The sequence below is a fragment of the Anomaloglossus baeobatrachus genome, chromosome 8 (genome assembly GCF_048569485.1).
Source record: "Anomaloglossus baeobatrachus isolate aAnoBae1 chromosome 8, aAnoBae1.hap1, whole genome shotgun sequence".
NCBI classification, from domain to species: domain Eukaryota; kingdom Metazoa; phylum Chordata; class Amphibia; order Anura; family Aromobatidae; genus Anomaloglossus; species Anomaloglossus baeobatrachus.
The window spans coordinates 252,226,399-252,253,401 of record NC_134360.1 but is presented as its reverse complement, the minus strand read 5'-3'; the positions used below and the strand labels follow the sequence as shown (position 1 = coordinate 252,253,401).

General features: G+C 45.5%; 2 protein-coding genes across 7 annotated transcripts in view; both read left to right on the top strand.

The window, feature by feature from the left end:
- LOC142249007 (cytosolic carboxypeptidase 6-like) overlaps positions 1–27,003 on the top strand; it is a 2,064,630-nt gene that overhangs the window by 540,055 nt on the left and 1,497,572 nt on the right. The window lies entirely within an intron of this gene.
- Positions 8,172–9,608, top strand: LOC142249342 (uncharacterized). The gene is made up of 7 exons (XM_075320968.1): positions 8,172–8,270; positions 8,339–8,416; positions 8,498–8,575; positions 8,665–8,878; positions 8,959–9,115; positions 9,246–9,536; positions 9,587–9,608. Exons 1-7 carry the CDS (start codon positions 8,229–8,231, stop codon positions 9,606–9,608), a joined length of 882 nt encoding a protein of 293 aa, XP_075177083.1. The 5' UTR covers positions 8,172–8,228.

Here is a 27,003-nt window from a genome sequence, read left to right as displayed (position 1 = left end):
CGAGTTGTTCCCCCTTCACTGTGTAGTACTGACCCCTATCCTGTCCTAATGTCACTCATCCTGGGCACTTCCTGGTAAATATGTTCCCCATTCTTGTTTAGGACCTCATCATGGATATATCTTGGAATACATGGCCCCATCCTGATATATATGTCCCCATCATGGCCCCATCCTGGTATATATGCCCCCATCATGGCCCATCATTTAATATATGGCCTCATCCTGATATTCGTGTCTCCATCTTGGCCCCATCCTGGTATATGTCCCCCATCATGATCACATCCTGGTGTACACTTACATAGGACTCAGTGACAAACTGAGCTCTGCCATCACTAACTATTCCATACTACTGCAAGCTCTGCAGTGGACTCTGTGACACACATAGCTCTGCTCTGTTGCTGAGTGATCGCAGTGCTGCTCCACTGGTTCCTCATCCCTCGGTTTCATCTTTATCTTCCTCCAGCACTGATATGTCTATGCTGCATTGTGCTTGAAGGACTTGGAGGATCCACATCACCATGTGAGAGAAAAAAATATGTGAATGAACTTTATAAGAGGTTGTCCATGATTTTAAAAAAAAACAAAACCGTTTTTTTCCTCCGGGAGCAAAGCAAAATGTGACTATTTTTGGTAATAAAATACCAGACAATGTCAATGGACAGATTGTCAGGAAACAAGCTGTGGATATAACAAGCGCAATAGGGTCTTACCAGTGTAAAAGATGGTGACTTTTTAGGGAAAACGCTCACGTGAATGGTTGTGAGACTCACAACCAGTATAGAGACATATAACAGCTGCAGCCGATCCCACGTGCCAAAGGCAGAAGGAAAACAAAAACCAGGATAATTGTGGTATACTCCGCGCTGCTGGACAAAGAAACACTCCAAAAAATAAAAGAATGTGGATGGTTTATGCTACGCGTTTCGAAGAGATATCCCCTCTTCTTCCTCAGGAAAATCCACAGATGGATGGTTTCAGTTTGGGCAAGAGATGCAGAGGAATTAGAGTAGGACCCAGATGAGAGTACACCTTGACGTGGTAACTGGGCACAAGTAAATTTGGCCACCTTTATTTGCTAAGTAACTCATATTTTTCACAGACATTTTTTCATGTTTTCTTAGCAGTAATGCGTATTTACATTCCAATATTCACCATCTACATTCTTGTTTTTCTCTTTCCCTTTACTTGAGTGCGGCTGCTATTTTTGGATATTGTATGTCATGTTCAGTATGCACCAACCAGTTCATACTATGAGATTAGGAACTTTTTCTACCCCAATCATTTATGACAGCCTAGAATGCACTTTTTGTTTCTACGAAGCAGCAGCGGAGCGGTTAATTCCGTAAAAAGTGCGCAACAAATTCCCCCCTCCCCCATCCACTTCCTATGTTCTATCAGAGAGCAGTGATAACTCACCTGCTTCCTGCAACCGTCTACTATTTAAGCACTTTTCTTCTTGATGGAAATCGCTTTAGTATGAGAAAATGCACCACTCTGACCATGATGAAGGCCACAGTTCAGGTGGTAACGCCGGATGCTGACAGGCCTATTTCCAGCCTGTCAGAATGAAATACTAATAGTGGGTCCTATCACTTGTGACATTGCCTTCTCCTGCTCTGCATCTCAAGGTTACTGTGAGCCATGCAGGCGCCTCCTATGCAGATGGCGATGGACACAGCGCTGCGCCTCGGCATACGAATCCTGCTCGCCTTTATTAACTGCTGCTCCCATCTTTCAGAAGACGTTATCTTCCAAAATATAAGTTATCATTAATGATCTTTAGTGGACGTATACGTTCTTCTTCTGCTGAATTAATTGCTCGTGTGTTTTACTTTACCCCTTTTATTTATTAGTAAAGTCGCCACAATATGACTGTGGGGAACGGCAGCATTGCTTAATTACAAACCTTAATTAAGGTAGCTTGTTATTTGTGAAACATGAGTCCCTGACTCTGAATACAGAGGAAAAATATTTCCTTCCTTCGCTATTCCATATTTACTTGTTTGCAGAGATGTAGGTTTTTTTAACCAAAACAGAGGCATTAGTTTGATAGGGACCCAACAAAAAAGAGGTCGCCTTGTCGCTGGCTGTTGGGCTCACATAAAACTGGCCATTATTGTGTGCTATGTATCTCAATTATTCCATGTTTTTCATAGCAGTAATGCATGTCTATATCCCCATATTCATTGATCCACATATCTTAGCACTACAGAGTGCAATTGTCTTTTTTTGTTACTTGTTTGCAGGGATGTAGATACAGTTGACACCATGCTGTAAAGGGAACCTGTCACCAGGTTTTTCCCTTATGAGCTGCAGCCACCGCCACTCAGCTCTTATATACAGCATTCCAGAATACTATTGTGTCGCCCAGGGATAAGGGGTACTCAGATCCGGGCCAAGGGGTCACTTTTGTAGGTGTACGGTGCCGTGACCCGGTCTGTGATCCCAGGCTCCACAGCAAAAAGGGGATTATGTACAGGGGAATTGTCCGTGACGCCACCCGTGAGTTGCGGTGATGAGATGGTGGCACCGCCGCTGCCTCTGGGGACCGTGCCTGGGACTGGTGGTGTGGGGCAGCAAGGTGGAATCCCCTCCACGGGTAGGGGAGGTGTAGTGTCGGGGGCCCAATTGGGAGTTGTGGATTGGGGAGTGACGGGTGCAGTCCACGGCTTGGACCGGGTGGTGCAGGAGTACTCACAGTATAAGGCAATAACTGACACGAGTCCAAGAATTAACCAAGTTGCTGGTAGCTGGTGCCCACGGATGCTGTGAGGACGGGTCCCACAGCTGTAATTCAGGTGTTGTTTTCCTGCCTGAAGTCTGTGTCTGTGTCTACTCCGTGCACTGGTCTGGACTGGGTCCCAACAGCTGGTACCGGGGGGGGGGGGCACTACCCTCTCCCAGTCCACTTCAGGTCCCCACTAGCAGCTGGCCTATTCCTGAGGCCCTCACTGTCACTCTCCCTAGCTCCCACCGGAGCTGCGTCCAGACTTCTCCCCTCCTGAAGACTGACTGAAACTAAAACTCTGCTCTCTCCAAGCTCCTCTCTCCCCCTCCCATGTTCCTGAGGAGGGGGCGAGTGGGGCCTGATTGGCTGGTGTGTGTTTGTGTGGAAACTCCCCAAGGGAGAGTGAGATCTGCACCAAAACATGGATACAGACCTCTGTGACACCCTGGTTTTGCCAGGTCGGCACACTATATATAAGAGCCCAGGCCGCTGTGTATAACGTAAAAAACACCTTTATAATACTCACCTCAGGGGCGGTCCAGTCCGAGGGGTTTCGCTGCTCTCCTCCATCTTGTGCGATCATCGTCCTCCTGTTCAGCCCCATGTGGATGACGAATCTTACGTCATCCACACTGCGTCCTCCATTGCGCTCCTGTGCATGCGCACTTAGATCTCCCCACTGAGAGCAGAGCAAAGTACTTTAATGCGCAGGTGTGAGGAAAGGTCAAAGATCTCCTGCGCATGCGCAGTACAGTACTTTGCTCTGCCCTCTAAGTGCACATGCATAGGAGCGCAATGGAGGACTCTCTGTGAATGACGCCGGAGGTGTCATGCATTTTTCATTTCAATAGCTCTTCACGATGCACAATTCCGCCTACCTTGGAGGTGCTGGTGGACTCCGTATATCTTGGGCCCCTGTATGACTGATGTCATTTTTATAATCCCATTTATTAACTTTTTATCCATTAAATTAGTTCTTTTAATATGGATTGAATATCTCTCTGTGGTTGGATCTTTGATTTTTTGGCCATGTGCGGCTGCACCCAGGGGCAGACACATCACTGGTGCAGTTTGTGCAGTCGCACAAGGGCCCAAGAGGTACGGGGGCCCATTTCTAGCTCCAAAGCAGGTGAAATTGTTTATTATGAGGAGCTCTTGGGCTGCAAAACGTCCATATACTTTTCTTGTACGGGGCCCCTTTTTTGCCTGTGTCCGCCAGAGGCTGCACCAATGGTATGATGCCCACTGAGTCATTTCACATTCTAGTAAAACCCTTGACAGGCTGCAATCTATGCAACGCACATCATAATCACTGGGTGGCCACACATAGAGACATAATGCATAAATAACTCCTGGCAGAGTATCAGGAAATCTTTTTTCATTCTAGTCCTCTGGTCAAAGAGAAAGGTAAAAAGAAAGGTAAAAAAAGGACACGTCTGCAAAAATTAGAATTTCCATAGTAGCCAACGGTTTGGCTGGACTGTCCTGATTTTTCGGTCACAATCCATGCAAATTTGTGGATGTTCCAGGCAGTCCTAAGTAAAAATAATATTCGTCGGCACGGCTACCTCGTCAACACTGAATATATGAAAAGCAAATAAAGGTAATAAATAGCACACAAGGATATTTTCAGGTATTGACCAGTATATGTGGTGCTCAACCAGAAAACAGGTTATATTTCCTGCGGCACTCACCACTGGTTCTGTTTAAAAATAGCACTTTATTGAGACATCATGTGCAAGATGTGGAATAAAAAGAGCGACAGATGTTTCGCGTGTCACCATGCTTCTTCTGGATCACCTAAGCAAGAAGAAGCATGATGATGTGCGAAACAACTGTCTGTTAAAAAATATCACTTTATTGAGACATCATGTGCAACATGTGGAATAAAAAGAGCGACAGCTGTTTTGCATGTCACCATGCTTCTTTCAGATCACCTAAGCCAGAAGAAGCATGTTGACGTGCGAAACATCTGGTTGTCTTTTTATTCCACATCCTGCACATGATGTCCCAATAAAGTGCTATTTTTAAACAGAATCAGTGGTGAGTGCCGCATATTTTTTGCTCTACAAGCAGAAAAACAGGAACTGCTAAAAAGTCAACACTGAATATATGGTAAGCAATTAGAGCTAATAAATAGCACACAAGAACATTTTCAGGTATTGACCAGTATATGTGGTGCTTAACCAGAAAACAGGTTACATTTCATGCTTGTAGAGCACTCACCACTGGTTCTGTTTAAAAATAGCACTTTATTGAGACATCATGTCCAGGATGTGAAATAAAAAGAGCAACAGCTGTTTCGCATGTCACCATGCTTCTACTGGATCACCTATGCCACAAGAAGCATGATGACATGCGAAACAGCTGTCTTTAAAAATAGCACTTTTTTGGGACATCATGTGCAGCATGTGGACTAAAAAGAGCGACAGCTGTTTCGTGTGACACCATGCTTCTTTCAGATCACCTACTGTAAGCCAGAAGAAGCATGGTGACATGCGAAACAGCTGCCTGTTTTTTTTTTATTCCACATCCTGCACAAGATGTCCCAATAAAGTGCTATTTTTAAACAGAATCAGTGGTGAGTGCCGCCTGTTTTTTCTGCTCTACATGCAGAATAAGGGGAAGGTTTTATGCAAACCCTGAGCAAAAAAAAGTCGCTTTTGCTTTAGGGGAGGCATTACCAGATGGGATTGATGACACTGTAGGGAGAATTGGGGCAGGCGTTATACATCTGCACCAACAGTAATGTAATGGACCGGTAATTGTGCGTTTCCGAAATGGGATCACCTTGAGGTTTTCCAGGGGTCTGTGGTGGTGGTTCACCTTTAAGAGTAAGGATGAGACATCACGGAATCCTCGCTGACAATGTGTCTTCTTGAGAAGATGTTAAATGCTGAATGCCACAAAAAGAATAGGCGATACTTTGAAAGAGTCTCATTTCCCACGAGCACAGCGTGAGAAGATGCCTCAATTCCCTGCGTCTATTTTCTCCGAATGTTTTCCCTTTAATCATATTTTTTCATTATTACCAGTTGGACATCATACACTACATTGCTTTCATATAATGCAAAATGGAATAAACCTATTGTACTGGTGAATCTGCAGAAGTGTCACAGTGGGATATCAATGTCCTGTCTTTATCTGGAATCGCAGGTGCAGGCTGGAGATGTAACAAGCTTCCCGCTGCACCTCGGATCCTCGCTGACCTCATCTATGACATGAAAGAGCCGCCGCTCCTGGACAGAAAGTCATTTTTTTCTCTATTGCTCACCCACAAACTTAACTACCTTGTACTTTCAGGTTACCATTAGCTCTTTTTCAGGTCAAAGGGCCCATGAAGCTGCAAGAAGGGTAATTATGAAATCTTTGTTGCTGAGTCGGCCTCTGACACCTGAACACACACAGTAGATTGGACAAGCATGACCCAATAGAGCGGAAGATGCGGCATGGCAGGCAAAAGCGCTGACATGTTGCTTTGGCATGCATCGTTAATGGTTCAGTAGGCTTGTTTAGGCTGATAATGATATTGCTGAAAATCTCCAGGGCCTTTCTCTCTCCTGGAGACGTCTGAGAGCAGATCCGGGCCTGACGATACTTCTTTGAGAAACGTCAAGTTGGAACTTCTGTGATTGGCAATCTCACAACTTATCAGTAATAATAAGCGTCCTATGTTGGCGCTAAGCATGGCCAGTAGACAGACGGTGAAATGCGGTATAATCTATGCCTGTCACTAGTCATTCCATAAGGGTCCATCCCCACATTACAGTCCATAGAACCGATAGCAGAGCCGTTATAAGTATATATAGCGAGCTAGATACAGAGATAGATGACAGATAAATAATAAATAGATAGATATGCAACACATATACACCGTGTGCAGAATTATTAGGCTACTTTCACACATCAGTTTTTTGCCATCAGGTTCAATCCGGAAAAAAACGGGTAAAACGGATCCGGTACCGCATCCGGTTTTTCCCCATAGACTTGCATTGTTGCCGGATTGTACCGGATGGCTTTGCGTTGCATCCGTTTTTTTCCGGATGCGGCAAAATAATTGAATGCGGCGGCCGGATAGAACGTATCATGTAACGTTTTTTGTCCCCTTAAAATAACCGCATTCTGCCGGATCCGGCGCAATACGGCATTGTATACAATGGGTGTCTATGCATGCCGGATCCGGCGCAATGCGGTTTAAACCGGATGCGGTGACCGCATCCGGTTTGGTAAACAGAGCATGCGCAAATTTTTTTTTTCATCATCACAAAACTTATAAAAGGATCCAGCCCATTCTACACACCTCCTGCCGTTGGTTCCTGACTTCAACTTCTGCTGTCCTCCAGTCCAGTGCTCCAGGGAAGAGGTATGTCCACAGTACTGTCCACAGATCACTGCTGTGAGCTGCGTACATGCACTTAGACATTTTTTTTTCTTTTTTTGCAGGTGCAGTGTTGACGGAAAATTTGAGGACAGCCAGTTCCTGTGTCCGTTTGCAGTCAGTGCGAATTTGGAGGACAGTGTTCCAGAGGTAATGTCCACAGTACTGTCCACAGATCACTGCTGTGAGCTGCGTACAATGTACTTAGACATTTTTTTTTCTTTTTTTGCAGGTGCAGTGTTGACGGAAAATTTGAGGACAGCCAGTTCCTGTGTCCGTTTGCAGTCAGTGCGAATTTGGAGGACAGTGTTCCAGAGGTAATGTCCACAGTACTGTCCACAGATCACTGCTGTGAGCTGCGTACATGTACTTAGACATTTTTTTTTCTTTTTTTGCAGGTGCAGTGTTGACGGAAAATTTGAGGACAGCCAGTTCCTGTGTCCGTTTGCAGTCAGTGCGAATTTGGAGGACAGTGTTCCAGAGGTAATGTCCACAGTACTGTCCACAGATCACTGCTGTGAGCTGCGTACATGTACTTAGACATTTTTTTTTCTTTTTTTGCAGGTGCAGTGTTGACGGAAAATTTGAGGACAGCCAGTTCCTGTGTCCGTTTGCAGTCAGTGCGAATTTGGAGGACAGTGTTCCAGAGGTAATGTCCACAGTACTGTCCACAGATCACTGCTGTGAGCTGCGTACATGTACTTAGACATTTTTTTTTCTTTTTTTGCAGGTGCAGTGTTGACGGAAAATTTGAGGACAGCCAGTTCCTGTGTCCGTTTGCAGTCAGTGCGAATTTGGAGGACAGTGTTCCAGAGGTAATGTCCACAGTACTGTCCACAGATCACTGCTGTGAGCTGCGTACATGTACTTAGACATTTTTTTTTCTTTTTTTGCAGGTGCAGTGTTGACGGAAAATTTGAGGACAGCCAGTTCCTGTGTCCGTTTGCAGTCAGTGCGAATTTGGAGGACAGTGTTCCAGAGGTAATGTCCACAGTAATGTCCACAGATCACTGCTGTGAGCTGCGTACATGTACTTAGACATTTTTTTTTCTTTTTTTGCAGGTGCAGTGTTGACGGAAAAGTTTGGCCCATCAAGTTGGTGTGCGTGGCCTGTAATAAAATATGTCGTCTTCTGGTAGCCCGCCCTTCGGTTCACAAACTGAGGTATTTTTTTTTTTTTTTTTTTTTTTAAAAAAACAAAAAAATTTTTTAAATAAACGACATTTACACAGGTGGCCGAAACATCACAGGAGATGCTGCCAGAAGAGGACGGAAGGGGTGGAGAAATACACGGAGCGGGCGGTCAGAGTGTAAGTTTCATACAGGAATTGTTTACCACAGCACACCAAACACATAAGTAAATAATGTTTTTTTTTTTTTATTCACTAAAGGCTTCAACTTCTAGGGCTCACGATAGAGCTCCCCCAAGACCGTCCCAGGGTCGTCGTCGAGGTGGCGGTGGTCATACTGTAAGTTTTTTTTTTTTGTTTTTTTTTTCATGTCAGTGTGATTTTTTGTCTATTTTTTTTTTTAATTTCTTTTTTCTTTCTTTGAACAGGCATCACAGCGTGCTCCCGATTCTGACGGTGAGGAGGCCGGATTTATCAACATCGACCTCCTCATCGATGAAGTTAGAGAGAGGGAGCCGCTGTGGAACATGGCTGACCGCCGCCACGCTGATACTATCGTAACCCGTCGACTCTGGGACGAGGTATGCCACGCAGCGGTAGAAGGTTGGGGGGAGCTCAATTCTCGTGGCCAGAAGAAACAGCGTAAGTATTCACAGTTCAGTAGGTTATGCTGCAGGATGTAATGTGTTGTATACTAACCACTTTGTGTTTTCCACTTTCAGGTGACAAACTACAAAAGCGGTGGCGGTCTATCAGGGATCGCTTCAAAAAGGAGTTAAATCAAGAGATGCAGGCCCCGAGTGGATCCGGAGGACGCAGATCGAAGTACCGTTACTTTAGAGCGTTGTCGTTCCTCCGGACAACTATGGTGTGCAGAAGGTAAATATTCCCCACAATATGTACAAAGTATAATATTTTATGTCTGATTTCTTTTGCCTTTTTTTTTTTTTTCTGTGGCACTGTATAGCAATTAAATTAATTATTATTTTGTTTTTCCTCTTTTTACCAGCACCGTCTGCAGCACTCAGGAGCCTGCATCGAACCCGACAGGAGCGATCCCTGAACAGTCCGCCACTGGTGAACACACGCACAGACCCCACCCATCTGAACCTTCCCTTCCATCTACATCTGTCCCATCCACCTGCGCTGGAGCTTCACGTGAGACTTCATTACCTGAAGCTGCTGGTGATGAGATAGCTTTTCCCCTACCCCACCCCTCTGACACTGCTGCCCTCAGTAGAACACCTTTGGGTTCTGGGCGTCAGCGTCATAGGGGTCAGGAAAAGAGCTATGCGCCCGAGTTCTTGCATCTAAATGCAGCCTTCCAGAACGCGATTCAATTATTATCAGAACAAAATCGTGCATCTTTTAGCTTCATAAATGCCAATATGGAAAAAAATACACACGAATTGTGCACGCGTCTGGACAGGCTGCATTTAGATGCAAGTAAATCACCCAATCATTGTTTTTTTCAAGCCGTACTAGAGCGCATGGAAAAGCTATCTCTTGACCATCAGATGCATGTAATGCAAGCCACACGGCAGGCTCTGGCGCAGGTTGACTCCCAACCACCTCCACCCACCCCTCCTCCAGCACCTGCCCCCCCTCCAGCCATTGTCCCTACTCCCTCTGCTGCCCAGTACCAGCCTGCTGCCCAGTACCAGCCTGCTGCCCAGTACCAGCCTTCTGCCCAGTACCAGCCTGCTGCCCAGTACCAGCCTGCTGCCCAGTACCAGCCTGCTGCCCAGTACCAGCCTGCGGCCCAGTACCAGCTCCCAACCACATCTGCCCCTACACTTCCTACCCACTACCACATCTCGCCTTCCACACCCGTCATGACCCCAACTCAAGCCACTAATTCACCCGCCACCTCTTCTGTCTCCCAATCCCTCCACTCCACCCCTCAATCCTTACCAAATCCCATCCCATCTCCTGGTTTCCCTCTTGGTTTCTCAACCACACCTTCACCTTCTGTTACTTCCCCACCACCACCACCAACACCACTTTCCACCCTCAATACTCCAACTGTGCGTGTGTTCCCACCTGTCAGCCCCTCCAGTACTATCTCCACCCCAAGCCCAAGATATACCAATTTATAATTTATGTTTGTAATAAAAATAAAAGTTTTTTGTTGAAAAGTATTTATTTGTTCTTGTTTTTTTTGGGGGTGAATATTATTTTGCAAGTTAAGTTAATAATAAGGTAATACAAAAACATAACATGTTGTAATTTGACGGTGAAAAAATTACAAATTTTTAAAGCGAGTGAAAGATTAAAATTAACAAAGTTAACAAGATATTTTTTAATTTATTTTTAACTATTTTTATTTGTTATAAAACTAAACAAAGATCTTACACCATTTGATCTTGCCAATCTACTCTACCTTCTGGGGACACAAAATAGTCAGCATATTTGTCACGGATTGTGGAACAGGCAACACTACTCCTAAATCCAGGACTGGTGTAGTCAGACAAAGCGGTGGATTCCAAACTCTGGTCATCCAAGGACAAAGGTTCCTTTGTTAAAACAAAATTGTGCAGTACCACACATGCTTTCACAATTTCATCCACAGTTTCAATGTTTAAATTAATGGATGTTAACAAGACTCGCCATTTGCTGGTTAGTATCCCAAAGGAGCATTCCACCATTCTTCTGGCTCTGGATAATCTGTAATTGTATATTTTTTGGGTTTGCGTCAATCCACGGCTTGCATATGGCTTCAATAGATGTTGGGAGAGTTGAAAGGCTTCGTCGGCCACAAAAACAAAGGGCATTGGGGGCTCACATGTGCCAGGAAGAGGTCTTGCAGGAGGGAAATCAAAAGTATTCCCATAGATTCGCCGCCCCATTGGGGACATTTTAAAGACCTGAGAGTCATTGGATCTCCCATATGCGCCAATGTCCACTGAGATGAATTTGTAGTCCGCATCCGTTATTGCCATTAGGACAATTGAGAAATACTTTTTATAATTGTAGTATTCTGACCCCGAAGCAGCTGGTTTCACAATTCTTATATGTTTGCCGTCCACTGAGCCAAGGCAATTTGGAAACTGACAAATGTTATAGTATTGTTCAGCAATTGCAAGCCATCTGTCCCTGGTGGGCTGGGGGATGAAATCATCATGGAGGCAATCCCACAAGGCTTGGCAAGTGTCTCTAATGATTCCCGAGATGGTGGAAATTCCTAGTCGAAACTGGTAGTGGAGGGATGAAAGCGACTCTCCAGTTGCAAGGAATCTGTAAAGGAAAGACAATAATTATAAAAAAATAATAGCAAACACATTACAGTTAAAAGTCAATTTACAGGAGGATACAATTTAAAAAAAAAAAACTTACCTAAGCGTAACCAGCAAACGCTCCTCGGGTGTTATAGAGAACCGGCTGTAGGTGTCCGTTTTACGGATGTTGTCCGCAACAAGGCCAAGGAGGACGTCAAAATTAATCACTGACATCCGGACATAGCTTGTGAATTTTTCATGGTTTCCACGGAGCTCCAGGTATAGGGTTGAAAACACCCCACGTGTCAGTCTCTGTGCAGTCAGGGGATGGATCCAAAAGCGTCGATGTCGCTGACGCCTCAGTCGCTGTCGCTCCTTTTCTCTGACGATGATAGCCAAGCGATTTGCCTCAAATATAAAATCTGCAGCGATCTTTGTGTAATTTGCAAGAATAGCATCCATGGTTTCTGCTTGCCTCTGTCTTCATTCTGTCATATATGCTTCAAAATACTGTATATATACTATATGTTCCCAATAGCCAATCAGAATACGGAACTCGTTAATTGTTTGTTTAGTGTTAAAAAAACGGATCCGTCAAAAAACGGACATAACGGATGCAAAACGGATGCAAACCGGACCTACCGGATCCGTTTTTTAACGGATCCGTCCTAAACGGATCCGCTTAAAAACGGATCCGGTAGGTCCGGTTTGCTCCGGTTTGCACAACAAAAACGGAAACGTTGGATACGGCAAAAAAAAGGACTGTGCCTGAATACAGAAAACTGATGTGTGAAAGTAGCCTTAGGAAAGTTGTATTTTAGAGGACTTTTTTTTATTATTGATTACAACTATGTTCTCAATCAACCCAAAAGACTCGAAATATCAGCGCTTAATATTTTTGGCAGTTGGAGGGTTTTTTAGATTTGGTTATCTTAGGAGGATATCTGTTTGTGCAGGTAACTATTACTGTGCAGAATTATTAGGCAACTTAATAAAAACCAAATCTATTCCCATCTCACTTGTTTATTTTCACCAGGTAAACCAATATAACTGCACAAAATTTAGAAATATTTCTGACATGCAAAAACAAAACCCCAAAAAACTAGTGACCAATATAGCCCCTTTCTTTCTGATGACACTCAGCAGCCGACCATCCATAGATCCTGTCATTGCTTGATCTGTTTACGATCAACATTACGTGCAACAGCCACCACAGCCTCCAGACACTGCTCCCATAGGTGCACTGTTTTCCCTCACTGTAGATTTCACATTTTATGAGGCACCACAGGTTCTCTATGGAGTTCAGATCAGGTGAGCAAGGGGGCCATGTCATTATTTTTTCATCTTTTAGACCTTTAGTGGCCAGCCACGCTGTGGAGTAGTTTGATGCATGTGATGGAGCATTGTCCTGCATGAAAATCATGTTTTTCTTGCATGATACCAACTTCTACCTGTACCACTGCTTGAAGAAGTTGTCTTCCAGAAACTGGCAGTAGGTCTGGGAGTTGAGCTTCTCTCCATTCTCAACCCGAAAAGGTGACACAAGTTGATCTTTGATGATCCCAGCCCATACCAGTGCCCACCTCCACCTTGCTGGCGTCTGAGTCGGAGTGGAGCTCTCTGCCCTTTACTGATCCAGCCTCTGGCCCATCCATCTGCCCATCAAGAGTCACTCTCATTTCATCAGTCCATAAAACCTGTGAAGAATCAGTCTTAAGATATCTCTTGGCCCAGTCTTGACGTTTTATCTTATGTTTCTTGGTCAGAGGTGGTGGTTTTTCAGCCTTCCATACCTTGGCCATGTCCCTGACTATGGCACACCTTGTGCTTTTTGATACTCCAGTAACGTTGCAGCTCTGAAATATGGCCAAACTGGTGGCAAATGGCAGCTTCACGCTTGTTTTTCCTCAATTCATGGGCAGTTATTTTGCGCCTTTTTTGCCCAACACACTTCTTGCGACCCAATTGGCTATTTGCCATGAAACGCTTGATTGTTCGGTGATCACGCTTCAAAAGTTTGGCAATTTCAAGACTGCTGCATCCCTCTGCAAGACATCGCACAATATGGACTTTTCAGAGCCCGTCACATCTCTCTTCTGACCCATTTTGCCAAAGGAAAGGAAGTTGCCTAATAATTAAGCACCCCTTATATAGGGTGTTGATGTCATTACACCGCACCCCTCCTCATTACAGAGAGGCACATCACCGGATTTACTTAATTGGTAGTTGGCTCTCAGCCTATACAGCTTGGAGTAGGACGACATGTATAAAAGTATAATGGTATCAAAATACTCATTTGCCTAATAATTCTGCACACAGTGTATAATGCCCCACCCCCTGCATATTGTAAGCTTGTGCCCTTTTCCTTATATGTGGCACTAAATGGTGTTTAGAGTTGTTTTTAGCCTCAATTTCAATCTTTAAAAAAAAAGAAACATTCCCCCCTGGCTGGGAGAGCAGTGACTGCAGCCGCACACACTGCTGAGAGAAGCAATGCAGTGAACTGAAGTGCAGCCCAGGCACCACAGGGTTATACAGCAGTGTGGGAGTGGCCACGGGCATGACGAGCGGTGACGTCATGAGGCAAGCTCAGTTCAATGCTCATGTACCGCCCCGCTCTCAGCAGCCGAGCTGCTCGGATCCGGACCTTCTGTGGGTAGCTCGAGGGTCTCCGGACCCAGGGGTCTCGCGGTCACTTCAATCAAAAAGGGGGTTATAGTGGTGGATGTAGGACGTATATGTACGGGCTGAGCCGTAGTAAGTTCGTGACACCACCCACGGTGTGTGGTGAGGTTGGACACCACCGATGCAGTTATGGGGGCACCCAGGGGAGATGTTATGCAGCAAGTTGTTAACCCCTCCGTGGGCAGGAATGCTGGCCCCGGGACCCGTTGGGGTTTTGGTGCAGGGAGATGGGCGACCGCAGGGTGCTGGTGTACTCACTATTGAAGCACCTTTTTAGAATGGTGGACTGCCTGTGCTTGCAACTTCAGGAGTCCGCTCCCTGCTAGATGTGGCCTAAGGAGCCCTTGCCCGCAGATGCTGGCCCGTGGGATCTCTGAGCCCTGGCGGTGGCCTGCTATCCCCCTCGGTGGGCTGTTGTCTTCTAATAGGGACTTTGGGTGGGACAGGACCTTTAGTCCTGGCCTCAATCGGTAAATTAACTGGTTCCAGTCGCTTCTGGTCCCGGCTTCAGGGTCCGAGTACCCCCCTGTGTGCTCTGGTTTCCGAGTCGGTTCCCGGGGTCGGTACCGGCAGGCCACTACCCTGCCCCAGTCCACGTCGGTAACACCGAGCCGTCTTCCCGGCTCCTGCAGACAGAGACCGCCGTCTGCCTCCTAGCCAATGGCACCAGGGCTCCAACCCTGGCGCTGTTCAATTTGGAGTATTCGCCTCTGCTGGAGCTGCACACAGCTCCAGCCCACAGTCCTCTCCAACTTGAACTCTAACAGAATCTCTTTACTTTCCTGCCCTCAGGCTGTCTAGACTCCTTAGTGGGCGTCTTCCAATTGCCTGGCTCCGCCCCCTGGTGTGTCTATCTAGCCCTGAGGGGGGTGACTAGGGTTTTAAAGGTTGGCTGATGTCACCTGTGAGGGAAAGATGTAGTGCAGGGGCCTATTTGTGACTACCTGGCCCGGCCAGGGCGTCACACTCACATTATCCAAATGGATCCAAAAATGAAAATGATTACAGGACCTGGGAACATAGCCTTAGTTAAACATTACAGTTCCAATGTAAAGGGTTAAATTCGCACGGAAAAATCCATAGCATAAATTTTATGCTGTTAAATTAAATTGTACCTGTCGTTAGGTTTTGCAAAGTAAATTACACACATTTCTAAATAGATGTTTTAGACCTGATGAGGCTGGTGAGCTTACGCTGATAATCCACACCAGAGCACTCCAGTTAGAGAATGAAAGATCTCATGAATCCATGTGTTTTCAGTCCATGGCTGCCCAGCTGGACTGGTACTGAGTAGGGAGAGATCTCAGAGGCAGCAGAGAGGAGGGACACTGAGGAACTGTCAATTAGGCTAAGTGGGGGGAGACTCAGCAGCAGGGATAAGTGACATTATGGAGCTGTCAGTTAGGATAGGCGGGGGGATGCTCAGCATCAGCAGGGAGGAGGAACACTGAGCAGCTGTCAATCAGGATTGGTCTGTGAATACTCTATATCAGTCTAGGCGGCTGGATTTTCAGAGAGGAGGGGCACTGAGGAAATGTCAATCAAGCTAGGTGGGTGTGTATTCAGCAGCAAAGAGGAGGGGCACTGAGGAAATGTCAATCAAGCTAGGTGGGTGTGTATTCAGCAGCAAAGAGGAGGGGCACTGAGGAAATGTCAATCAAGCTAGGTGGGTGTATATTCAGCAGCAGAAAGTAGGGACACTGAGAATCTCTCCATCAGGCTAGGTGGTTTGATAGTGAGCAGCAGAAAGGTGGGACAATGAGGAGCTGTCAGTCATGATCTGTTTATGGATGTTTAGCAGCAGAGAGGAGGGATGCTGAGGAGCTGTCAATCAGGATCGGTGAGTGGATATTGATTGAGCAGCGGAGAGAAGGTACACTGAGGAGCTGTCAGTCAGGATCTGTTTATGGACATTCAGCAGCAGAAAGGTGGGACATTGAGGAGCTTTCAGTTAGGATCTGTTTATGGATGTTTAGCAGCAGAGAGGAGGGACATTGAGGAGCTGTCAATCAGGATCGGTGAGTGGATATTGAGCAGCAGAGAGGAGGGACACTGAGGAGCTGTCAATCAGGATCTGTTTATGGATATTTAGCAGCAGAGAGGAGGGACACTGAGGAGCTGTTAATCAGGATCGGTCTGTGGATATTCAGCAGCAGAGAGGAGGTACACTGAAAATCTGTTAATCAGGCTTGGTGGATGGATATTGAGCAGCAGAAAGGAGATCAGACTGAGGAGCTGTCAGTCAGGATCTGTTTATGGATATTCAGCGGCAGAAAGGAGGGACACTAAGGAGCTTTCAGTCAGGATCTGTTTATGCATATTCAACAGCAGAGAGGAGGGACACTGAGGAGCTGTCAGTCAGGATCTGTTTATGGATATTCAGCGGCAGAAAGGAGGGACACTGAAAATATGTTAATCAGCATCGGTCTGTGGATATTCAGCAGCAGAGAGGAGGGACACTGAAAATCTGTCAATCAGGCATGGTGGGTGTATAGTCAGCAGCAGAGAGGAGAGACACGGAGGAGCTGTCAATCAGGCTGAGCTGGTGGAGATGCAGCAGCAGTGAGGAGGGACATTAAGCAGCTATCACTCAGGCTAAATGAGTGGAGATTCTGGAGAAGGGAGGAGGGACATTGAAAAGCTGCCAATCAAGTTAGGTGGGTGGAGTTCAGCAGCAGGGAGGAGGGACATTGAAAAGCTGCCAATCAAGTTAGGTGGGTGGAGTTCAGCAGCAGCAGGGAGGAGGGACATTGAGGAGCTGCCAATCAGGCTAAATGGGTGGTATTTGGAAATAGACAAAACTAGGTAGAAAGGTGCACTTATCTGTTTGGCCTTGCCAAGGTGCATTGAGCGCCTGTGCTTTGTTTGAACATTTATTTTGTACCGATCACCTCCCTTTAAGGTACTTAAAGGGATTGTGTTGTGATATTTTAGAACTTCAAATTGCTCACTTTTTATGTGGTTTGTACAGGTATTGTAAAAAGCAAATAAACTACAAAGTCACAAGAGCCAGAAATAGAGTGTGTGGGAGACTCCGGGCTGAACGCGAGGGGCTGACTTCTGAATTAAAATAGGTATGCTATAGAAACACGTGAGATAAAATCATCTGCGCGGGCAGCAATGACAGATCCGACACTTGCGAGGAGCGCGCTAATTGAGAGGATGGAAATAAAACTGAAAACATCTTATTCTGTACGTCTGAAGACTGAAGAGTCACCAGTGACATCAATATGAATAGGAAATCTTTTATTCTGAACATATCGCTATCATGTCGCACAAGTCTGGGCTCCTGCGCTCATTGTCATACTTCTTTAAGAAACTCTCTGGATTTGATCTTTTATGATCAGGGGTATGGAAGAGATCACTTATTGTAGCTCATTACTAAAAAAACTGATGCAATCACTCACGTTCTCTCCAAAATCAATTATCTTTTTATGTTTACAGCTCCTGTGCTGACCTATGAGCCTCCAAGGTTACAGACTGCAACAAACTCTGTCTGTAGTCTGATCCTGATTCCCATCTGTAGTCTGATCCTGATTCCCGTCTGTAGTCTGATCCTGATCCCCATCTGTAGTCTGATCCTGATTCCCATCTGTAGTCTGATCCTGATCCCCATCTGTAGTCTGATCCTGATCCCCATCTGTAGTCTGATCCTGATTCCCGTCTGTAGTCTGATCCTGATCCCCATCTGTAGTCTGATCCTGATCCCCATCTGTAGTCTGATCCTAATCCCCATCTGTAGTCTGATCCTGATTCCCGTCTGTAGTCTGATCCTGATCCCCATCTGTAGTCTGATCCTGATGCCCATCTGTAGTCTGATCCTGATTCCCATCTGTAGTCTGATCCTGATCCCCATCTGTAGTCTGATCCTGATCCCCATCTGTAGTCTGATCCTGATCCCCATCTGTAGTCTGATCCTGATCCCCATCTGTAGTCTGATCCTAATCCCCATCTGTAGTCTGATCCTGATTCCCGTCTGTAGTCTGATCCTGATCCCCATCTGTAGTCTGATCCTGATCCCCATCTGTAGTCTGATCCTGATCCCCATCTGTAGTCTGATCCTGATCCCCATCTGTAGTCTGATCCTAATCCCCATCTGTAGTCTGATCCTGATTCCCATCTGTAGTCTGATCCTGATCCCCATCTGTAGTCTGATCCTGATTCCCGTCTGTAGTCTGATCCTGATCCCCATCTGTAGTCTGATCCTAATCCCCATCTGTAGTCTGATCCTGATTCCCGTCTGTAGTCTGATCCTGATCCCCATCTGTAGTCGGATCCTAATCCCCATCTGTAGTCCGATCCTAATCCCCATCTGTAGTCTGATTCTGATCCCAATCTGTAGTCTGATCCCCATCTGTAGTCTGATCCTGATCCACATATGTAGTCTGATCCTGATCCCCATCTGTAGTCTGATCCTGATCCCCATCTGTAGTCTGATCCTGATCCCAATCTGTACTCTGATCCTGATCCTCATCTGTAGTCTGATCCTGATCCCCATCTGTAGTCTGATCCTGATTCCCATCTGTAGTCTCATCCTGATCCCCATCTGTAGTCTCATCCTGATCCCCATCTGTAGTCTCATCCTGATCCCCATCTGTAGTCTGCATAGTCTGCTCTTGATCCCCATCTGTAGGCTGATCCTAATCCCTGTCTGTATTCTGATCCCCATCTGTAGTCTGATCCTGATCCCCATCTGTAGTCTGATCTTAATCCCCATTTGTAGTCTGATCCTGATCCCCATCTGTAGTCTGATACTGATCCCCATCTGTAGTCTGATCTTAATCCCCATTTGTAGTCTGATCCTGATCCCCATCTGTAGTCTGATACTGATCCCCATCTGTAGTCTGCGTAGTCTGCTCTTGATCCCCATCTGTAGTCTAATACTGATCCCAGTCTGCAGTCTGATCATAATCCCTGTCTGTAGTCTTATCCTGATCCCCATCTGTAGTCTGTTCCTAATCCCAGTCTGTAGTCTGATCCTGATCCCTGTCTGTAGGCTGATCCTGATCCCCATCTGTAGTCTGAGTAGCCTGCTCTTGATCCCCATCTGTAGTCTGATCCTGATCCCCATCTGTAGTCTGATCCTGATCCCGATCTGTAGTCTCATCCTGATCCCCATCTGTAGTCTGCATAGTCTGCTCTTGATCCCCATCTGTAGGCTGATCCTAATCCCTGTCTGTATTCTGATCCCCATCTGTAGTCTGATCCTGATCCCCATCTGTAGTCTGATCTTAATCCCCATCTGTAGTCTGATACTGATCCCCATCTGTAGTCTGCGTAGTCTGCTCTTGATCCCCATCTGTAGTCTAATCCTGATCCCAGTCTGCAGTCTGATCATAATCCCTGTCTGTAGTCTTATCCTGATCCCCATCTGTAGTCTGTTCCTAATCCCAGTCTGTAGTCTGATCCTGATCCCTGTCTGTAGGCTGATCCTGATCCCCATCTGTAGTCTGCGTAGTCTGCTCTTGATCCCCATCTGTAGTCTGGGGCAGCACAGTGGCTCAGTGGTTAGCACTGCAGTCTTGCAGCGCTGGGGTCCTGGGTTCAAATCCCACCAAGGACACCATCTGCAAGGAGTTTGTATGTTCTCCCCGTGTTTGCGTGGGTTTCCTCCGGGGTTCTCCGGTTTCCTCCCACACTCCAAAGACATACAGATAGGGAATCTAGATTGTGAGCCCCAATGGGGACAGCATTGCCAATGTATGTAAAGCGCTGTGGAATTAATAGCGCTATATAAATGAATAAAATTATTATTATTATTATCCTGACCCCATCTGTAGTCTGTTCCTAATCCCAGTCTGTAGTCTGATCCTGATCCCTGTCTGTAGGCTGATCCTGATCCCCATCTGTAGTCTGTGTAGTCTGCTTTTGATCCCCATCTGAAGTCTGATCCTGATCCCCGTCTGTATTCTGATCCCCATCTGTAGTCTGATCCCACTCCCCATCTGTAGTGTGATACTGATCCTCATCTGTAGTCTGATCCTGATTCCTGACTGTAGTTTGATCCTGATCCCCGTCTATAGTCTGCCTAGTCTGCTCTTGATCCTTATCTGTAGTCTGATCCTGATCCCAATCTATAGTCTGACCCTGATCCCCATCTGTAGTCTGATCCTGATCCCTGTCTGCTGTCTGATTCTGATCCCCGTCTGTAGTCTGATCCTGATCCCCGTCTGTAGTCTGATCCTGATCCCAGTTTGTGCTGTGAGCCTGATCCCCGTCTGTAGTCTGATCCTCATCTGTAGTCTGATCCTGATCCCCATCTGTAGTCTGATCCTGATCCCCGTCTGTAGTCTAACTGGGACATTATAAATCTTTCGTCTCTCTTTTTCTAATTATTATTGTTAATGACTATAGAGCAAAAGTTGAGCAAAACTTAAAATGTGATAGCACATCAGCTGGGAGTAAAGTGTGTCAAATGATAAAAGAAACACGAGCAAAAATAATTATATGCAATTAAGAAAAAAATATACTAAAAGGTGTCTACATCCTTTAAAGAGTTGTATTGGGTATAAAAATTAAATTTAATTGGTTCAGAAAAATAAAATAACCCATTCCCATTCGCTCACCAATCCCCACAGCTCCCACTCAAATGCTGTACAAGTCCTTGCTGGGCTCTACTCCCTGATCTAGAAATTGTGGAAAAAGACTCCTCTGAGGCGGGTCATTGGAAAAAAATGTATCAATTAGACACTTTTGGAATGCAAAAGTGATGGACAATCTCTTTCACTCTAATTTGCAAACCCATTTAGCTCAGGCTTGAAGCCTCCTTAAAATAAACAATGGCTCTGAGTGTGTCTTTTAGAAAGTATTAATGCCCCCCTGCCTCCCTGCTAAAAATGAATAATACCCTCCCCCCAAAAAATGAAGTTTTTTCTCACCATTAGCCCCATGCTCCACCATTGTTTCCAACTGTATTGACATCTAATAATGAAAAAAAAAGAGAAAAAAGGAGTTTTGGCTCAATAACTACAAAACCTTTATTAGCACATGCAAATATTCAAAAAGTTACATAAATACATTCAATAAAGAATCATTAAAAAACATAAACCTAAGATGTCCAGTCAGTCTCAGTGACTAGTAAGGGGTCCATAAGGATAAGGAGCCTCCAACACCCTTAATTGAACAATAATCAAATATACCCCAGTGAGGGAAGTGTTAAAGAGCAAAAACATAGCTCACAGCTTACCCATAAGGATAATGCCCCTGTACACTGATCACCAAAGCCCCACTCCGACGCACGTTTCGCTGGTAAAGTCCACCTCTTCTTCAGGGAGAGGTGACATCTAGTTGGTGCAAAAAGTGGCAACTGCCTGAAGATCTAAGGCACCTAGACTAGAAGATCGGGACCTTAATTAATAAATAAACCACCCCTATGTTGCCCCCCTCCATCCCATGCTACATCTCTGGCAGTTGTTCCTCCATTGCTGTCACAATATATTCTTATTCCTCCATCAGTAAAGTATTAGGCACGTCCAGGTCTTGTACTTTCCTTTTTCGTCACTCTTAATTGGTCTTGTTTTCTTATTTTTCCTGTATTGTTTTAAACTGATAAGGTCTAAAAAAAAAAAAAAAATACAAGCCGACTGCAAGAAAACAAAACCATTAATAAAAACATTTCAGTAAATTCCAGGTCATGTATTATTCTCCAGAACCTTTTAAAAGGTTAAAGAATGATGCTAGTTGTGCGGAATTGGAGCCGGTGTAGGTTAGGTTTCTAATACAATAAGAGAGTTTTATATTACCGGGGTGAAGGCGCTGCTCTTGATTTACAGCGCCGCGGGCTGTTTGTTTATGCTTTTTAATGGGTTTAGAGCAATTTAAAGTCTACTGAAGCTGTCAGACACCCTCACATTTTAAGAAACTGTCTAACTGTAAGAACATGAAGCGAAGCCAAAGACTTTCAGCACGCAGTAATCTCGACAAAAGTTTTCTGTTTAAATTGATTTTCTGCTGAGATTACTTGGGTTTTTCGCTTTGAGTCTGTGCTGATCCTCATTTTTAAGATACCAACAAAGCGTTCATAGTTTGCTCTACTTAACCAGCAGATTGTGTGCCCTAAATACACTTTCTGTTGACAAGTTATCATTGTTATGTGGAAAAGTTTTAACGTCAAGCTTAAAGGATGGCTAACCCCCCAGAAATATATATTTTTAGATGCTATCCATAGCGGGAAAATAAGGGCAGAAATGCTGTATGTGCGGCATATGCATAGGTTTACTGGTAGATCCTTTGTCGTGCAACGTTCAGCGTTGCACTCACTGGGTATCATGGCGGTATCAAACTCTGTTCACACTGCAGAGTCCGACAGGCAGCCTGAAATTCTTTAAGCGGGCTTTACACGCAACGACATCGCTAACGAGATGTCGTTGGGGGTCACGGCCTCGTTAGCAACGTCGTTGCGTGTAAAACGCAGGAACGACCGTTAACGATCAAAAATACTCACCATATCGTTGATCGTTGACACGTCGTTCTAATCCCAATTATCGTTGCTGTTGCTGGACGCAGGTTGTTCGTCGTTCCTGCGGCAGCACACATCGCTATGTGTGACACCGCAAGAACAAGGAACATCACCGTACCTGCGGCCGCCACCAATGAGGAAGGAAGGAGGTGGGCGGCCGCTTAGTGACGCTGCTGTGACGCCGAACGAACCGCCCCCTTAGAAAGGAGGCGGTTTGCCGGTCACAGCGACGTTGCTAGGCAGGTAAGTCTGTGTGACGGGTTAGTGATGTTGTGCGCCACAGGCAGATTTGCCCATGATGCACAACCGACGGGGGTGGGTGCTTTCACCAGCGACGTCGCTGTGTGTAAAGCCCGCTTTAGTTGCATAGCCTGTTATGGGCGTCGGCTGGGTCTGGTTGTACTGCTCTCCAGCTCAGCAGGAGTTTTTTTTTGCTGGAAGCTCAGGCTGCTGATTACCATCCTCAGCTGCCTCTACCCTTTATACGGTTCTGGATTGTGAGGTTGAGTGCCAGAAATAGCTTCTGCTTCCTTGGTGCCAGTGGGTTTTCTTCAATTGCGGTTCTGCGTGGTGTGTGAGTTCTCGAGTTGTCCATTTATGTCCTACACCTTTTGCATTACTCCCTAGTTCACATACTGTTACTCCTTGGTGTTTGAGTGTGGTGTGCACAAGTTTTCTTTTACCCTTGTTTTTGCCTATTTATGAGGTTTTGGTTACTGGGTTTCCAGCCCGCTTCCAGGGTGTGGGGAGTAGTATCAGGGTTCGGCATTGCTTCGTGGTTCTCGGCGATGTGTGAGTTGCCGGCAACTGCAGTGTTTCATGGAGCACATCAAAGGTTACAACAAAATACAAGTCTATGAGAGCCTCGTTCTGACTCTCATAGACTAGCATTGAGCGTTTGTGACATAACTTCTGACTTCCAGCCAATCAGAAGTTATGAGTACAGGGTGGTGCCGAAAAAAGGTGAAGATGGCGATAGGGACTTGGGGATTTCACCGCACTTGGAATTTGTTACCCGTTTTCTAGTTCAAAATAGGGCAGAATGAATGGATTCATTCAAAAGTGCAACTCATCCTGCAAAAAATAAGCCCTCAAATGGCAATACTGACAGAAAAATAAAAAGTTAGGACTCTTGGAAGAATGGGAGGAATAAACAAAAATGAGAAACAGAAAATCGCCTGTTGCTGAAGGTGTTAAATTCAGGATGATGAACCGATCTTTTGTATCAGTGGTGGACACAGACAGAAGAGGGCCCCTGTGCAAGAACAAATATAAGGGCCCTTTTCAGCCCAGTAGCTCATCATAATGCACAATACCACCAGCTTTGGAGATGGTGGGAGCCCTCTTACCACTTGTGCATAATTCCACCAGGTTTGGAGATGGTGGGAGCTCTCTTACCATTTGGGCACAATTCCACAAGCTTTGGAGATGGTGGGAGTCCTCATACCACTTGCACATAATTCCACCAGGTTTGGAGATGATGGGAGCCCTCTTACCATTTGGGCACAATTCCACAAGCTTTGGAGATGGTGGGAGTCCTCATACCACTTGCACATAATTCCACCAGGTTTGGAGATGGTGGGAGCTCTCTTACCATTTGGGCACAATTCCACAAGCTTTGGAGATGGTGGGAGCCCTCATACCACTTGCACATAATTCCACCAGGTTTGGATATGGTGGGAGCCCTCTTACCATTTGGGCACAATTCCACCAGCTTTGGAGATGGTAGGAGCCCTCTTACCACTTGGACACAATTCCACCGGCTTTGGAGATGGTGGGTTCCCTCTTGCCACTTGAGCATAATTCCATCGGCTTTGGAGATGGTAGGAGCCCTCTTACTACTTGAGCACAATTCCATCGGCTTTGGAATGGTAGGAGCCCTCTTACCACTTGACACAATTCCACCGACTTTGGAGATGGTAGGGGCCCTCTTACTACTTGAGAACAATTCCACTAGCTTTGAAGATGGTATGAGCCCTCTTACCACTTGGAAACAATTCCACTGGGTTTCGAGATGGTGGGACCCTCTTACCACTTGGGCACAATTCCACCAGGTTTGAAGATGGTGGGAGCCCTTTTACCACTTGGGCACAAGTCCACCAGGTTTGGACATGGCAGCAGCCCTCTTATCACTTGGGCACAATTCCATCAGCTTTGGAAATGGTAGGAGCCCTTTTACCACTTGGGCACAATTCCACTGGCTTTGGAGATGGTAGGAGCCCCCTAAACATTTGGGCACAATTCCACCGGCTTTGGAGATGGTGAGAGCCCTCTAACCACTTGGGCACAATTCCTTTGGCTTTGGAGATGTTAAGAACCCTCTTACCATTTGGACCCTTGGGTTTCACCAATGATTTGTCCAGCCCTGTTTTGGACATATTTTTCCTCCTTTTTTAAATCGCAAAACTATCCCTTCAAGTGAGATGTAGCATTACATTCCAATGATTCACATGAATTACTAATCCCCAGTAGCATGACTCCATTCTCCATCGCGGATGTAGACACCCTTCTATGACGTCCTTTTGCATAATAATAAACATAACATATATTTGGAAAGATTCTTCTCTCTTCTATATTTTTTTTTTCCATTTTTGATCCCGAAAACAAGGTTCGACATTGAAAATGATTGTTAAAATCAGGCGGCCGGCGTGATGGGGGAGATGTCTTGATTTGAAATTCTCGTAGAGCAGGTGACAGATCACATCAAGGAGTTATCTTCCCAACAGAATGCCCGTTTAATCAAGCTAAAACCTCTTAGCTCACTTACTCCGCTGCCTGCACCGAACAGCAGAAAAGGCAATCAAGAAATCTCTCCAGAACTGTTCCAGCGTGTTAATTGAACCTCAAATGGCCATTATCACATCCATATTCAGCGATCATATGTAGCCTGTGCTAAGATTGCCGGCTGCAGTACATGAGAGCGAGATTGTAAAGCTTCATAAAACCTGGCCCATTTTATTACATTTTGCTCTTTTTTTTATTAATATTGTATTCTGGGAATTTTACATAAAAAGATTAGATAGTGTGAGATGGTTCTAATGTATCTGTACGGGTCCTCCTGGAATATACCACTTACTGCGGTGCTGTGTCTTCCTGACTTTGCAGAGTAGGAATGAAGAAGGGGTAGTAATATATTTAACAAACATTTCATGAGGGAACTTGCAGGCTGGAGTCAATATTAAAGTCAGACATTGTTAAAAAACTATTTTACAGTCTTGTTTTCTGCAGTTTTTATATATCGAGTGCAGCACTTTGTAAAGACGTAGTCAGAGCTTCAGTCTAGGATGGCTGGACAGATAAAGAGGCATGTCCGCCCCATGTGATGGAATCAGTCAGCGGGAGGGATGACGCTACGCCTTCTGTGTTATGGGAAAAAAAAATAGGGTCTTTATCATTGGTTGCATTCTTTTTCCAGGTCACTTTTCTTTTTTGACTTGTGGTTGTTGGTGGCGTTGTTTGCACCAAATTAATCAATGTGGTAAACGTCAATTCAGAACTTTGCACAAAGTCAGATCAGTAAAAGCCACATTGACGTAAAAATCAAAAAAATAACTAAAACACAAAAGACAACTTGAAAAAAGGTGCAAGTAGTTGAAACATTTTGTTACCAAATTGAGATGTATTCATGGCAAAAATATCACAACAATGCAATGATGAATCGGGTCCTAAGGGGGGCTTTACACGTTGCGACATCGCTATCAATTGCTAGCGATGTACAGCGTGATAGCACCCGCCCCGTCGCACACGCGATATGTGGTGATTGCTGCCGTAGCGAACATTATCGCTACAGCATCGTCACATGCACATACCTGCTCGGCGACGTCGCTGTGACTGCCGAACAATCCCTCCTTCAAGGGGGAGGTGCGTTCAGCGTCACCGCGACGTCACTAATCGTCCGGCCAATAGAAGCGGAGGGGCGGAGAGGAGCGGGACATAACATCCCGCCCACCTTCTCCCTTCCGCATTGCTAGTGGACGCAGGTAAGGAGATGTTAGTCGTTCCTGCGGGTTTACACACAGCGATGTGTGGTGCTGCAGGAGCGACAAACAACATCGTACCTGCAGTCGACCCGACATTATGGAAATGAACGATGTGACACAGATCAGCGATATTGTACACTTCTGTGCTCGTTCATCGTCGCACTTAGGATTTACATGTTGCGATGTCGCTACCGGCGCCGGATGTGTGTCACTAACGACGTGATCCTGACGATATATCGGTAGCGATGTCGCAACGTGTAAATTGGCTTCTTTTTATGGTATGCATTATAGCCCACACTCTTCCCCATCATAAAAAGTGAGTTTTCTGCCAAAATAGGAGACATGTTACTATATAAACTTTATTTTCATTCTTTACTGCTGATGTATGTGACGCTACTCCTATATTTCCAGGAAGCTTAGCTAGTA